The sequence below is a fragment of the Polypterus senegalus genome, chromosome 4, assembly GCF_016835505.1.
Source record: "Polypterus senegalus isolate Bchr_013 chromosome 4, ASM1683550v1, whole genome shotgun sequence".
In the NCBI taxonomy this organism is placed as follows: domain Eukaryota; kingdom Metazoa; phylum Chordata; class Cladistia; order Polypteriformes; family Polypteridae; genus Polypterus; species Polypterus senegalus.
The window spans coordinates 188,687,459-188,704,543 of record NC_053157.1 but is presented as its reverse complement, the minus strand read 5'-3'; the positions used below and the strand labels follow the sequence as shown (position 1 = coordinate 188,704,543).

The window sequence follows — 17,085 nt, the reverse complement described above, 5'->3', positions numbered from 1 at the left end:
TTGAGATGAAAAGTCAGTAAATGTGTTATAACCTGGCAATTTTTTTAAAACAACAAATATTAATTTATTTGAATCATACAATATAAGAAGATTAAGATTTATAAAAGCAAGGTGTTACACAGCTCTAGGGAGAATGGTCCCCTATTTTGGAAGTTATAGCCTGCCTTTTGGTTCTTCACGTTATAAATAGATAATAAAAATGGAATTTTAGCATTACAACATTTAATATCGGGGATGACACTAGACCATTTGCACATACGAATACGATATTTGGCCAAAATAATAAACTAAAAACTAACATTCATTATCCAATCAAATATAATTGTATTTCTCAAGTACAGTTATATACCTTTATAATATGTAGTGAAATGCTTAGCAGCTGAACTCCAACTCTGTGTATAAGAAGAATATAAAAAGACATCCATCTACGTATTCATCCACTTTCTTACCTGGATCCAGGTCGAGGGAGTAGCAGTTTAAGCAATTATGCCCAGACATCTTTATGATGACTGACAGTTTCAACAGCCACGTTACTGGTGACGTTACCCTGACTTGCTTGTGAAGAAGGTCTTGAGATTCTTGAGCTCCTCAGCTTGAGGCAGCATCTCGTGCACAACCCAGAGAGGGCACTCCGCCCTTTTCTGGCTAAGAACCATGACCTCTAACTTGTAGGTGCTGATCCCCATCCTGGCCATTTCACACTTGGCTGCAAACGGCTCCAGTGCGCATCTACGGGCACATCCAGATGAAGGCAGCAGGACTACATCTTCAGCTGAGGTGCGTTCCTGAGGCCTCAAAACTGGATTCCCCCATCTGCTTTACCTAGAATACAATTATGAACAGAATCTGAGACAAATACCCACACCCACTGGAAACAAATCGGACTTACTGTCAGCAATGCAAACCAAGCTTTTACCCCAGTAAAGGGACCAAATAGCCTGCAGCAGCTAGCCTGGTATCCCATACTCCCATACCACCACCCAAAGGACGCCCTGAAGTATGCGTTTTTATGCCTTTTCCAAATCCACAAAACACATGTGGACTGATTGGACATGACCTCAGCCTACCTTGGAAAAATGAGTTGAACTAAGTTAGTGAAGGTCATAGATCTTAGGGTAGATATATACTTTATTAATCTCAAGGGAAAATTCAAATAATCCAGCAGCAGTATACTGATACAAAACAAAAAATAAAGAGTAATAAAAATGCATGTAAAACAGACAATAACTTTGAATAATGTTAGCATTTACTCCCCCGGGTGGAATTGAAGAGTCGCATAGTGTGGGGGAGGAACGATCTCCTCAGTCTGTCAGTGGAGCAGGACAGTGACAGCAGTCTGTTGCTGAAGCTGCTCCTCTGCCTGGAGATGACACTGTTCAGTGGATGCAATGAATTCTCCATGATTGACAGGAGTTTGCTTAGTGCCTGTCGCTCTACCACAGATGTTAAACTGTCCAGATTCATTCCTACAATAGAGCCTGCCTTCCTCACCAGTTTGTCCAGGTGTGAGACGTCCTTCTTCTTTATGCTGCCTCCCCAGCACACCACCGTGTAGAAGAGGGTCTCTGTCGGTTGCTTTCTCCTCTCCCAAACTCCCAGTCTTGAAAATATAGCGGAGAAATTGTATGACTCAAACAACACAGGAACTGCTCCCTTCCTCGACAGTCACCATCCTGTGTCAACCTTGGGCTTGCAAAAATTTATTTATTTATTTATTTTTAAAAAAAATGCCAACTACAAACTCTAGTATGAGGACTAACCATAAAGCTCTCTCTCCACATAGTGAAGTTCCACTTAGATCAGGTTTCTGCATCGGAGGTAAATGTATGAAAACTAAGTACCTTGTTGTACTTACAGGAAGCTTGACAAAAAGATAGGTACACAACTGTACATCGTTGTGTATCTATCTTTATGTTGAAACTTAAAACTCCTTTTTCTCTAAAAATCTCGCTACTAAACAAAAATCACAACTGCAGTATGGATGACGACGATAGTGACTAGGCTGGCTGACATTTCACCAGAAGTAAGTTTGTTGTACTATTGCACATTGCCGAATAAACGGGCTAACGCAACTTACTTAGTCAAAACACTTGAAGGACTGACATGGGTGACAAATACAGCGAATTTCAAGAGGTAATTAAATTTTAAACATTAATAAGCATAAACCTGTAAACTGTTGGATTTGAAGTAAAATGCATTTATTTTTCTTACACGGGTTAAAATTTTTTTGTAGTTGCTTAAATGTTTAATGCATCAAGACAGGGGCCAGTTTTATTCTGTGCTGTTCATTTGGGGGCAACACTCTTTAGAACTACAGCTCTGCCCCTCCCTTGATTTTTAGCATGTTAATTGCAAAAACATGGGAAGTTATAAAGACATCATTGTTTATTTACACAAAAATGCAATGTGCTCTGTTTGCATTTATGAAAAGCCTTTAAGTGTTTTAAGATGACGTTCATGTTCTTAATTGAATGTTTGATTTAAATTTTATGTGTATTGTTTACAAAAGATTGCAATACTTATTCAATTAACATTTAATGATATTTATTACATTTTATTTTACCAGCGGTAACAGTAACTGTTGACTGGATTTTAAGTTCTTTCATTTTTATTGTATAGTGAACTTTACTGTTACCTTTTACATAAGGGTGCACTATGTGAAGTGTTTACATTTAATGAGTAAAAATTCCATTATTTGTTTCCATCAATATACAGATTTAAATGCATGCAAAATTGCAATTATTTACATTTTATTAAATTGCATTATATACTATATTGAGTATCAAATGTTATCGAATTTCAATATTTTGTGCTGTGTTGAAGTTTGAACTTTTGGTATCACGACGCCCCTTCTCTTTTGGTATAAATGCAATATATATACACACACACACAGAAACTTAAATATACATGTGTGCTTTATTCTTCCAGGAAACTTAGTGTAAAAGCCATAACTAATCCGCAGTATCTGGATAATATGGGAAACCCAGCCCCAAATGGCCTTTATGATTTGGCCTTGGGGCCTGCTGACTCAAAAGAAATATGTACTACTTGTACTCAGGACTTCCACCACTGTCCAGGCCACTTGGGGCATATTGAACTGCCACTACCAGTGTACAACCCTTTATTTTTTGATGTAAGTATTACATTTTAATTCAGTATTGCATGTATATTTATCTGTTTTCTTGTTATGTTTATTCGTTTATTTTTGTATTGAAAGTATTAAGTCCTTTCCATGATATAACAATCCACAATTAGGATATGAAAACTATTTATAAATACTACTTAAGAATCTGCTTTGTACCAAATTCTTCAGTCCATGTGAAAAATGGTCCAGTTCAGTTGAAAAGTGCACATATAAACAGCTCTCTTGACTTTGAACAAGTATATGCTAGATTAGATCCATTTGTTAGATGTTTGCCAAGCACTTGAATTCCACATTTGCAATTATTTTGGCTATCTACTGTGTTTAAAAATTGCTATACTAAAATGTCCACCATCTACTTCCTTTCTGCCTAGTATGTGGGTTTATGGTGAGCCTGACTCTTTCATGTATTGTCATTGAATTCTTTACAAATTTCAAGAAGAAGCCAGAAGAAATTAAATTCATGAGACAATGAATGTTGTTTTCGGACAATTTATATCAGTTTGGGAGTTGATTGAAGATGACTTCCACATGGGGCTTCCTGTGGAGACATCTTCACAGGAAATGTGCCAAAAAGTGGAGGCCTTGATTATGAGAGATTGTCATGCTAAGGCTAATGTTATAGCCCATTAACTAATCATTTCAGTTAGTACAATTTTTAAAGTCATCCATTCTCCTTTTGATTAGGTCAGAAGGCAGTACTCAATGAGTTCTTTTAATGCTGAAATCAGATCAGAAAGCGTGTTACCAAGAAATTTTAGTCATGAGAACTTGGACTTTCTTAGAGAAAGTCTCACAGACTTTTCTCATGGATTGTTACTGGGGGAGAAACGTTTGATTTCAGGGTCATGGTGGTAAACCCACAAGAGTTCATGCAATGGAAACATAAGGCGTTCCCAAAATTTTTGTGCGCAGCAGTCAGCCGGTAAAGTCATGGTGACAGTTTTCTTGTATACAAAAGATGTTTTGCTGTTGGAATTCATGCCACACAAATCAGCTATAACTGGAAAAGGTTAGTTATCACATGAGGCCATCATTGGAAATGGCGTAGGAAACTGCCAGCAGATGTGCTGCTGCTTCACAATGCACCATACCGCAAAAATTGGGACTGTAATCTGAGAATGTGGCTTCATAGAGCTTAACCACCCACTGTACAGTCCAGACCTGGCCCCAGTAATTGTTTTCTCTTTCAAGACTACCTATTTGAAGAAATTTGTCTGGAGTGATGATTTCCCAGTTATAATGGCCTTAACACTAGAATCCCTGAAGCCTGAGAAAAAAGTCGTAATGCCGGGCCACCTTAAATTCCCTTGCACCTTGTCTTTAGCGTCTTTGTTTTGCAAATGTGTCAGTCAGCACAAGCGTCCCCCACCAACGCAAATGAAGTTCTCCCAGCTCAAGTCTGTTTATCTGGGTGTGAGGTGCCCGTAACTGTATAGGGTAAATAATATATTGTTATTTGGAATTATTACATTTCATGTGTGTTCCGTGTCTACAACAATCCGAGTAAACGTAGGATGACAGGAAATGCGAGGCAAGAAATGTGCAACACATAACTAAAACAGAAACTTTTTTCATGTTATAGTAATAATAACAAAATGCTGACGTGAAGTGTATAATGTGTGAAGACTGAAGTCCAAATATCAAATGAACACTTTGGAGAAAAGGTATAGCAAAATAAGTTAGCTTTTATTCTACAATATAACCAAAGGAAAATAAATCATTCCATTTACATGGTGTTGACAATTATATTTGTGCTTGGGATTTTACTTATTCAACAGAAAGTCGATAGGTCTGCTTGGCTGGTGCAGAAGTAAGAACTGCTGTCTAGTAATCAATAGATTGTGGGTTGGAGTCTGGGCTTTCCACGTTTTGAGTAGTGATAATGTGATACCAAGAGAAGTTTGAACCAAAAAATATCTAAAATATCATTATGGGTTATATAACTGCTACTTGGATATATAGCATTTGTTGAGGTATTTTTTTTTTGAGTGTTTTTCAAGCATTTTTCCAGCATTTTCAAAAAGGCGCTTTGCAGAGTAAAGATGATTGACATCATTTCCATTTTGTGGTCTTTGAGATGATATGTTGTAAGGTGACTATGAATGTATTGATTTTAATCCTGGCAATCACAGTAATGAAGGGCAGGTGTTTTCAGTGTCACAACTAGAACATGTTTGGTTCACCCTCTTCTGCAGCAAAGTATTTTTGAGAAGACAATTCTAGGCTCTCTATGAAGCAGGCAGCATCCTGTTAATTCCGGTGCTACACATGTGTTGATAAGAACGTTAAGTAGTGATATATGGGGGAAAAAATCATTGCGTCATCTAGTAACAGCTAGTGAAGAATGGGTTACCAAGCACAGTGGTAATCCTCTCAAAGGAACTGATCATGGTTTGTATTCGTGTAAATTTAATCCAGCATTTGCTGAGGGGTAAATTTTAATCTGCTCCATTAAGGGACACAGCCAATCAGAAAAGTGTTTCTGTTTGCACACAACCCACTTATTAATGACATATCTATTTTGTTTTAAGAAGAGAAGAGAAGTTTTCATTCAGTTATTTGCCAAAAATATTTGGAAATGGTGTGATCTGATTGTGCAGCAGCCCTTATACCCCCAGGGGCTCAAATTGGAAATGCAATAGGGGTTGGATGTTATTTATTTTGTAAGAGACTAAATGTATTTTCTTAATTTGGAAGTATCACTGACCTATTTTAAATATTTAAATTTTAAAATGGGTATAATACTCAACATGCTCAATAATAACGATCAATCCAGAAATGCACGGGCATATGCAAATCCTTATGGCACTGAGAGGAAGAGCTTTGTGGTACTACTCTGCCTATTTGTTAAAATCTCTGTACAAAGTATTTACCTGATTAAGACTAAATCATACCTTTTTTTGTTGAATTCTTTTTCACTTGTTTGCAAGCTCTTTTTATAATTTCAGTATAATACATAACTTTTCAAGTTTAAAAGCAAAGGAGAGAATTAAAACAAAACTAAGTGTTATTTTGAACAACGCTGAACATCCTTTCTCTGACACACTAACACGGAGTACTTTAAGTCAACAAATCATTAGCAGGAGTTTGTCAAGAAATGCTACTGGCACCCTTTATACCAGGGGCACTTAATCACGGTCCTGGAGGGCCACAGTGGCCGCAGGTTTTTGTTCCAACCCAGTTGCTTAATAAAAAGCCCTTATTGCTGAAGTAACACTTCTGCTTCACTTTAGTGGTCTCGCTTGTTAAGATTTTGAACCCTTATTGCTTATTTTAGTCTTAAACAGCTGTATTCTTGGCTTTTAATTGCTCCTTATAAGCAATAAGATGACAAAAGAGACCAGCATTTCTCCATGTACCTTGTTGCCTTTGACACTCGTGTGTATTTATCATGCACTGTTGGGTTTAATTATATACTTGGAAGGAAAGTGAAGAGAAAAAAGTGAAGGACTGAGAATTACTTGTCCATTTTAGCCTTCTAATCATTTGGATGATATCCTTAGAAAGGGGGAGAAAATCTAGTTTATGAGAATGACCTGATATAGCAGAGTTAAAGCACTAACAAGCCATGAAATTAAATTATTGGCAAGAATTACTTTCTAATTAAGTTAACCGGGTTAGAACAAAAACCTGTAGCCCTCCAGCACTCTGATTTGAGGACCCCTGCTTTATACAATCAGCAATGCACCTGTATAATGCCTCACTCTGACTGGAACTGACAAATCAGAAATGTGTTTTTACATTTTTTTTCTCCTTTTTAATCAATCTGGTGTGTTCGGACCATTGTGTGTGTATTTATTCATTTATCTATGTGTCTATTCATTTATCCGTGACTTGGGCGCCGCTGCGAGTGGCAGCCTTTCCAGCAGCTCCATGTATGACTTTATCTTTCTACCTTTTTCTCTATTTTTCTCTATTTCACTGATCACTCCTACCTCTTTCTTTTATGTGGACTTTTTCCCTGGACACTTTTTACTAGGACATGGATTTTTACACGCCAAGACTCGTCTATTCAGGTAGTCAACTTCAAGCACTGAGAACAAAGGCCCGTGCCGGTGTGGTTCACCATTTACCTGACGAGGTAAGAAGGTCTTATCGTGGCACCAGAGCCGGCGCTAAGCTAAAAGCTGAGAGGCTAGCGAGAAAGTGGCGATACAAGCCTTCGGTGCCCTCTGTGATACTGGGAAATGTGAGCTCACTACCAAATAAGATCAACGAACTGGCTGTGCTGCTGAAAAATGTCAGGACCTACAGAGAATGCAGCTTGCTGTGTTTTTGTGAAACGTGGATAACAACTAACATCCCAGATGCTAACGTGGAGCTACCCGGGTTTAGCACAGTTAGAGTGGACAGAGACGCAAATACCTGCGGGAAGCAGAAAGGAGGAACACTCGCTCTCTATGTGAATACAAGGTGGTGCAACTCTGGACTTTAAACATCAAAATCTCCACTTGCTGCAGGGACATTGAACTGTTGGCCGTAAGTCTGCATCCCTATTACTTGCCCAGAGAGTTTGGACACGTGATTGTTATTGTTTACATCCCTTCTCGGGCGGATGTGGAGATAGCGGGTGACATCATCCATTCCGCTGTTGCTAAACTACAAACGCAGCACCCTGAGGCACCTGTGCTAATCGCTGGAGACTTTAACCATGTGACGCTGTACAAAACATTACCTGCCTTCTCCCAGTATGTGGATTGTAACACCCGGGGAAATAGGACTATCGACCTACTGTATGCAAACGTTAAAGACGCATACAGCGCCACCCCACTGCCTGCGCTTGGGAAAGCAGATCATAACCTGGTTCTGCTTCAGCCTCACTACTGTAGAAACCAAGAGTGAAGGCGCTACCTACAACCACGCGTTTGTTCAAGAAGTGGTCCCCTTAGGCAGAGCATGCTCTGAGAGACTGCTTTGGAACTACGGACTGGGATATCCTGCAGGGATAATATAGTGAGAACATTGAGGACTTTGTTGACTGCACTACTGACTACATCAATTTCTGTATGGACATTTTAGTTCCAGTAAGAACAGTACGCTGCTATGCTAACAACAAGCCATGGATTACAAGTGACATCAAGGGCCTTTTGAACTGGAAGAAAAGGACTTTTAAAGGCGGTGATCAGCATGAGCTCAATCGTGTGCAGAAGGAACTCCGAGTTCAGCTCAGGGCAGCGAAGGAGCAGTACAGGAGAAACCTGGAGCAGAAGTTGTAGAATAACAGCATGAAGGAAGTGTGGGATGGGCTGAAGGTTATCACTGGCTGCAGTTCAAAGCGGGGTGCCACCATTGAGAGAGACGTAGAGAGAGCAAACCAGATGAACAACTTCTTCAACAGGTTTGACCACCCTAACCCACTCTCACCTTGGACTACTGCACCCTCCATCCATCCTTCTGCTGATACCAGCATAGGAGAGACATCCCCACCCACAATTACGGCAGCCCAGGTAAGCAGAGAGCTGATGAGACTTTGTGCCAGCAAAGCAATGAGTCCAGATGGAGTATCGCCACGCCTGCTGAAGGCCTGTGCATTGGAGCTGGGTAGTCCTCTACAGTGCGTTTTCAACCTGAGCCTGGAACAGGAAAGAGTCCCGAGGCTTTGGAAAACCTCTTGCATCATCCCAGTCCCAAAGATATCATGTCCTAGTTAGCTGAACGACTTCCGGCCTGTTGCTCTGACGTCACATGTGATGAAGACCATAGAGTGGCTGCTGCTTCACCACCTGAGGCCACAGGTGCACCACGCCCTCAACCCTGTGCGGTTCGCATACCGGGAGAAGGTGGGAGTGGAGGATGCCATCATCCATATGCTACACCGATCCCTCTCCCACTTGGACCGAGGCAGTGGTGTTGTAAGAATTATGTTTCTGGACTTCTCTAGCACCTTCAACACCATCCAACCTCTGCTCCTTAAGGACAAGCTGACAGAGATGGGAGTAGATTCATACCTGGTGCCATGGATTGTGGACTATCTTACAGACAGACCTCAGTATGTGCGTCTCGGGAACTGCAGGTCTGACATTGTGGTCAGCAACACAGGAGCGCCGCAGGGGACTGTACTTTCTCTGGTCCTGTTCAGCCTATATACATCGGACTTGTCATGTCCTGTCAAGTGCAAAACTTCGCTGATGACACTGTTATCGTAGGCTGCATCAGGAGTGGGCAGAAGGAGGAGGAGTATAGGAACCTAATCGAGGACTTTGTTAAATGGTGCGACTCAAACCACCTACAACTGAACACCAGCAAAACCAAGGAACTGGTGGTGGATTTTAGGAGGCCCAGGCCCCTCATGGACCCCAAGATCATCAGAGGAGACTGTGTGGCAAGGGTGCAGAACTATAAATACCTGGGAGTGTAGCTGGATGATAAATTGGACTGGACTGCCAATACTGATGCTCTGCTTAAGAGAGGACAGAGTCGACTATACTTCCTTAGAAGGCTTGTGTCTTTCAACATCTGCAATAAGATGCTGCAGATGTTCTATCAGACGGTTGACTATGTGACTCTTCAATACCTCTTGGGTAAACGTTAACATTATACAAAGTTATTGTCTGTTATACCTGCATTTTTATCACTCTTTAATATTGTTTTTTATCAGTATGCTGCTGCTGGTGTATGTGAATTTCCCTTTGGGATTAATACAATAGCTAGCTAGCTTCTGTAAAATGGCAAATTTCCTACTAGGGACAAATAAAGTGCTATCTCTTTATGAATTTCAAAATAATACAAGAGAAAAATGTTAGTAAAAATTACTTAAGAAAATGTCTTACTGTGGTAATGACATAGAACGGCATCAATACATGTAAATAGGAAAAACGGCATGTCTGAAAATATGTTTTTGAGGCAAGAGAATTTAACATGTGCTTGCAGAATTTATGTTTATTACAGTATTTTTAAAAAGCATACAAATATGCTTTTGTTATTGTCACTTTTATCTAATTCAGGAATTAATTCAGAAATAGATTTGTGTGTGCTTTGGTTTAACCATGATATCACCAATCAGATGTGAGCTGTAATCATTTAAATTGTAGTGTTACGAAGTTACAAGAGGAGTTTAAATGCTATTTAATACCATGTCCAACACAGTCTTAATAGAGGAACGGAGGATTTGTACAGTCATGTGAAAACATTAGGACACCCTTTGAAAGCATGTGGTTTTTTGTAACATTTTTAATAAATGGTTATTTCATCTCCGTTTCAACAATACAGAGAGATTAAAGTAATCCAACTAAACAAAGAAAACTGAAGAAAAGTCTTTTCAAGATCTTCTGTAAATGTCATTCTACAAAAATGCCTATTCTAACTGAGGAAAAAGATAGGACACCCTCACATGTATTCCCTCTTAAATTGGCTCAGATCTCACACAGGTATATCACACCAGGTGCACATAATTAGTAGATCGTTACTCTGCATGTTGAATGAGGCTTGCCCTATTTAAACCTCAGACATTTAGTTTGGTGTGCTCCTGACTGTTGAAGTGAGAGTGAGCACCATGGTGAGAACAAAAGAGCTGTCAGAGGACTTCAGAAAAAAGATTGTAGCAGCCTATGAGTCTGGGAAGGGATTTAAAAAGATCTCAAAAGATTTTGAAATCAGCCATTCCACTGTCCGGAAGATAGTCTACAAGTGGAGGGCTTTCAAAACAACTGCCAACATGCCCAGGACTGGTCGCCCCAGCAAGTTCACCCCAAGAGCAGACCGCAAGATGCTAAAAGAGGTCTCCAAAACCCTAAAGTGTCATCTCGAGAACTACAGCAGGCTCTGGCTACTGTTGATGTAGAAGTACATGCCTCTACAATCAGAAAGAGACTGTACAAGTTTAACTTGCATGGGAGGTGTGCAAGGAGGAAACCTTTGCTTTCCAAGAGAAACATCGAGGCCAGACTGACATTTGCCAGAGATAAAGTTGACAAAGACCAGGACTTCTGGAATAATGTTCTTTGGACAGATGAGTCCAAAATTGAATTATTTGGACACAACAGCAGAGGACATGTTTGGCGTAAACCAAACACAGCATTCCAAGAAAAGAACCTCATACCAACTGTGAAGCATGGAGGTGGAAGTGTCATGGTTTGGGGCTGCTTTGCTGCAGCAGGACCTGGTCAGCTCACCATCATAGAATCCACGATGAATTCTACTGTGTATCAGAAGGTGCTTGAAGAACATGTGAGACCATCAGTTAGAAAATTAAAGCTGAAGCAGAACTGGACCATGCAACATGACAATGACCCAAAACATACTAGTAAATCAACCAAAGATTGGCTGAAAAAGAAGAAATGGAGAGTCCTGGAATGGCCAAGTCAAAGTCCAGATTTGAATCCCATTGAGATGCTGTGGGGTGACTTGAAAAGGGCTGTACGTGCAAGAAACCCCTCAAACATCTCACAGCTGAAAAAGTTCTGCATTGAGGAGTGGGGTAAAATTTCCTCAGACCGATGTCGAAGACTGGTAGATGGCTACAAGAACCGTCTCACTGCAGTTATTTCAGCCAAAGGAGGTAACACTCGCTATTAGGGGCAAGGGTGTCCTATCTTTTTCCTCAGTTAGAATAGGCATTTTTGTAGAATGACATTTATAGAAGATCTTGAAAAGACTTTTCTTCAGTTTTCTTTGTTTAGTTGGATTACTTTAATCTCTCTGTATTGTTGAAACGGAGATGAAATAACCATTTATTAAAAATGTTACAAAAAACCACATGCTTTCAAAGGGTGTCCTAATGTTTTCACATGACTGTAGTCATTCACTTGATTGAATTGAGCATGTCTATAGATATCTGCCTGTCATTTTCTAACCAGCAGATACGGTTCAGGTTCACAGAAAAAAAATCGCATTCAAGTCAAATCAAGTCAAGTAGCTTTATTCTCATACCATCAATGCACAGTATCGCATATAGCTTCACAAAATAGTTTTCCAGTACCATGGTGCAGCATGTACAGAGACTTAGGACAAGTTCAAGACAAGTAAAGAACAATACTATAAATTGATAAATAAATAATAGATAAAGTAATAGATAATAATTTGAGATAGTAATAAATAGTGACAACAACTACAGTAAAACCCAGATTATCCGTCCAGGGTTGGGACCAAGGCCATGACAGATAAGAGAAAAGACAGATAACAGATCAGCTGCTTTAAAAATGATATACAATATATTAGTTTAGCAAATAGTCTTTTATTTACAAAAAAACTATTAACAATGTAATATAGTGTTAACAAAATAAATTATTTTACTGTATATAATATTGTAATGACAAGTGTAATAAGCAAATACAACGCAGAGGAACAGGAGTTTTCTTTGTTTTACTTGGAGTCTTTGTTCCATTACAAACAGTGCCCTATCTTGTGCTCCATTATCTGGGTTGCAGAGCACATTTCCAAAACAATAAAGGAAAACTTTCCCTACCAATAGTTATCTCCTGTGACTCAGATTCTGTCATTTTCTGTTTTGCAAATACTACTGCTTGTCTCCTGACCCCTACTCAAAACTTCCTTCCACTGTACCTCCCTATTTGTCCTCTCCTAAGAAGTGTGTCCACCCCTCACAGAACAGAAGCTATTCACCCAGTCCATCACTTGCACAGCATTCCACCCTTTCTGCTACCATACAGTTCATCGCAAGCTGCCTGCTTGTAAAAATGTATTAACAAAATATAACAGAATTTAAAAAGAAAATGACAATGCAGAACAACATTAATACACAATAACATTACTGCCAGTGGTTTCCATTTTCGACAAGTTTTTCAATTTTGTTGGCATCACGCTTTATATCGTTCGCTATTGTTCTTCCTACTCCGTAAACCGAGACAATACTTGAGTGCTTTTTGCTGTTTCATAAACATTTAATAATTTCAGTTTTTTGTGACAATTCCAACACCTCACGGATACGTTTATCGACAATAGCAATGTATAGTAGTATAATTATAACAAAAGAGAAAGTTACGAAACTATTAAAGCTAAAAGTATTTAACTGACACTGATCTCAACATGTGACACAACACCTGGTGCTGGGGAAAAACACTACGTGGTAGCAAAAAGGAGAGTTCCAATGTGCTAGAAGTGTATCATGCGGCATTAGTAACAGGTAGATGTTGGCATGTGCAATGTGTTTCAATCCCACGATGGCATCATCCCCCCCCATACCCACCACCCCAATGGTTAATGGAGACTGATGGTTAATCGAGTGACTGATGATCAAGGTTTTACTGTAATTATAAAAAAAAACCCTACAATGTGATAAAAATAATAAAAACACATATGTCATGCAGCATATTTGCATTGCTTAAGATTCACAATGGTTAACGACTGATGAGACCCACCACCACCTTTAAGTAGGTGTTTAATACTTGTTGCCTGTCAATATGATAAAGCAAAAAAATCTTGGTCAGGTGCTGCCACTCTTTGTTAAGTACACATGATATTCTCATGCCAAGCCCAAGGTTTAGAGCCATTCTTTCAAGGGCTGACTAATAAAACCCACTGAGGCAGATCCTTGACTGCATATAGGTAAGTACACTATCTTTAAATTAAATTATTTCTGTGAAATCTGCCTTCTAAGTTGGTCATCTTTATCTGTAAACCAGGGATCTCCTTCCACAGTGACTCCCAGCTAGCTGTCTCATCAAACAGGTGAGAAGGAGAAAGCCACTGAAGCCTTTATATTCCACACTTTGTTAGCTGTTGTGCATGATCAGTTGACCTGTGTTGAGAATTGTGAGCTTCTTAATGTGAAAACTATATTGCTGAGCTACAGTTATGCTAGCTTATAAGGTGTCACTTTTTTATTGTCTGTTTATCTCAAAAATGGTGCCACTAACTAGTTTGTTGTACATTTTTAAATCTTTAAAAGCAGAGTTTTCTCCTCTGTGATATAAAGTCCTAGCACAAACGTCAAATGCCCAACTAGTTGTTTGTATGGGGACATCACTCATTGAAGAGTTTTTCTAAATACTTAATGCGTCTTTATGTTGCATGTGATAGAGGAATGGAGTAACTCGCACTACGAGATTTATAAGTCATACCAACCCTGTCTCCCCAGCCATGGCTTCTTTTTCTTTTTGATTTTCCACTCTAAGATCATGCACAAAGTATTGCATCAAGTTGAACTTGATTGTCATTCCTCCTGTTTATTTGTTTTTTTTTTTGAGAACCCTGTTTTGTACAGTAATGACTTCAAATCATGAGTATAAATATGTTAATATGCTGTGTTCATTTTGGGTGTAATCTTCTGGTGTGTTTGTTTCAATAGCTGAATACAGACTAGAGGACAAAAATTACAATCTATTGTTTTATTTATTTTATTTACCTCTAACAATTTTAACATTGATAAGTTTTAAAAAATCTTGTTTGTGGCAGGCATAAACTGAGTAAAAGTCTGCAGATGAGTTGTAAGTTTTTTTTATTGTATATAATAACTAAGCAAGAATTGTAATGTAAATTTCTATGAACCACTTATTTTTCTTTCAAGGGTTATGGAAGGCTTTTGAGTTTTTTTTTTGACAATGTTCAAAATGTATAATATGTAATACTAATGATTCATTTAACTTTGATTTTTTCTTTATAGATTTTGTACTTGCTAATACGAGGTTCTTGCCTGAACTGTAATATGCTAACTTGCCCCCGGGCAGCTATTCATGTGTTGCTGAACCAGTTGAAACTTCTGGAAGCTGGCATTATCAATGGAGTTTATGAACTTGAAGAGACACTGGGCAGGGTAAGGACTAAACAGGAAATGTGTGTTGAGGCTTTGTAACTGTCCTGGATTTTACAGTGCCCTTTGACTCATGCTCTGCAAAAGTATACTTCTGAAAATTTCCGGATTATCTATGAGTGATTCATTGCTTGTACCTACTATATGTACTGTATATTTACTCCAATTATTTTACTGCTTAGTTTTGATAGTATACGCGTGTCGGTCTGTAGTGAATTTGTTCTCTGATGATCTATTGCCCAGTCAAGAGTTATCTCTCCTCCTATGCAGCGAAAGCGATGCCAGTCTGGAAAGTAGGTGCCTAGATGTTTTGTAGTGTTGTAAGCCTTCTAAGGCCCTGTGTTGACCCATGTTTTATTGGAACTATATTAAATAGAATGATTCTGTTTTTATATACAGTGCCTTGAATTTCCTTTAGTTTTTTTCTCCTCAAGTTAATAAAATTCCACGCTTTTTTAAATAGAATGATATATATATATATAAAATCCTAAGCTTAACAGTGCAACAATTTTATATGATGTTTTTTGTCACACTTTAAATCAGGCTTATTTTAAAACCTACATATATATATTTGGTATCATTCCTTTCAGAATTTATCGAACTTTAATGAGATGTTGTTAGATTTTCAGTTTCTTATTCTGTTTTTAAATTCTAAACTAAAAAATATCAAAAACTCACATCCCATGAGACATGACTTTGTGCCAAATGAATTAACCATGCCCAGGGCCAGAAATAAGACAGAGTAGGACAGCTGCTGTACAGGCTTTAAATGTTCGAAGCACTGTGCAAGATGCAGATCACGCGGCACGGCAGCAGCAGCAAGCCAGTAGCTGATCGAGCAAAGAGGAGATAAAAAAAAAAAAAACTGTATTTGTTTTTCATTGTTTCACTGTTTAAGAGGGGGTTTCGGAGGAGCGACTGCGTCTCCTTGGGGTGCGTTCAGCCCCCCCTCACAATGAGAGCGACAGAGACTTGATGTGGCTGGCGCATATCACAGGCCTTGGCAGGCTGGCGAGTGAAGCGAGTAGGTTATTGCAGTGTTGTATTGCAATGTTAATATTACAGCACAAAGCTGGTGTCCTACAAGCTTGTGACATGTTTTGGTGCTGTACGTTTCTGTGTATTTCAATGCTTTCTTTCAAAATTTGTTTCACTGTTTATATTCATTTTCTATTTTTGTTATCTGACGCCCTCTGTAACTTCTTTAATACAGTGTTCACTGTAATTGTTAACTGATTGTTGTTCAGACCAGCCATATAACATTTTTTTATGCTTCTTTCTAGTGTCTGGCATCAAATCCAAATATGACTGGAAATGAGATTCAGGAACTACTGGATGATTACTCTACAGACATTCTCAAAAGATTGCCAGTGGGAATACAGCTCTGCAATGTGAGATGTCAATTACCATGTTTAGTGTTTTATAGTTGTCTTTTGTTTTAACTAATGATGTTAAACATTTTTAGTTTGTCAATGATTTTTATTGTTAAGCACCTTGCTGGCAGAATGGAAATCCACACTGTAATCCCTTCTGCCCATAAACAGATCATCATTGCATGTCAGGAAAAAAGAATCATCTCTTTAATTACTTTTAAAATTGCAAAATCTATTGCAGGTTAGAAATTGTTTCTTAAGAACACATGAATTGTGTACAGATGGCTTTAATCTCTACCTTTAGTCAAAGAAAAATGTTGGTTTTAATTGAACATCCTTTAGCTGAATTAATTCCAAACTTAACATTAATCATGTTCAAAGAAGACTTCCAAAACATAAGTACTACATTAATATGTTTTTTATAAGTTTTTGTAATAGTTTAGTAAAGGAAATTGACTTTAAAAAGTATTCTCTTAACCCTCTATATCCCCTCTCCGAAGACATTTTCAGATTTTATCATAGTATGAAAGCATTAAAGGTATTTAATCGGTATTAGTTTGCTCCTAATTAAAATTTAATTCCAGAGGCACAGTTCTTAACATGCAGTGGGAAGGTTTAGGAGATTTTCAAGAAATTACACATAACCCCTAAAAAGACCGTTATGATAGTATAACATTTGCAGTATTTAGGTGTAATGCCATTTGCAAACCATATTCATGTTAGCAGATCCATGATAAGAAAATGTTTCTCTACATCATGGCCTGTAAGATATTGGAAAGTAGATGACAATATGATTCAATAATGCCTTAAAGTAATGCTCCACCAAAAATATATTCCCCCTTGTAGTTTGTGGTGGTAAC

At 38.5% G+C, this 17,085-nt stretch overlaps 1 protein-coding gene across 2 annotated transcripts in view; it reads left to right on the top strand.

The window, feature by feature from the left end:
* Positions 1 to 17,085, top strand: part of polr1a (RNA polymerase I subunit A) — a 105,201-nt gene that overhangs the window by 559 nt on the left and 87,557 nt on the right. For both annotated transcript variants that reach the window (XM_039751787.1, XM_039751786.1), the window contains exons 2-4: positions 2,929 to 3,133; positions 14,706 to 14,855; positions 16,136 to 16,243. In XM_039751787.1, coding sequence (XP_039607721.1) covers positions 2,929 to 3,133; positions 14,706 to 14,855; positions 16,136 to 16,243 — 463 coding nt within the window. The remainder of the gene's footprint in view (positions 1 to 2,928; positions 3,134 to 14,705; positions 14,856 to 16,135; positions 16,244 to 17,085) is intronic.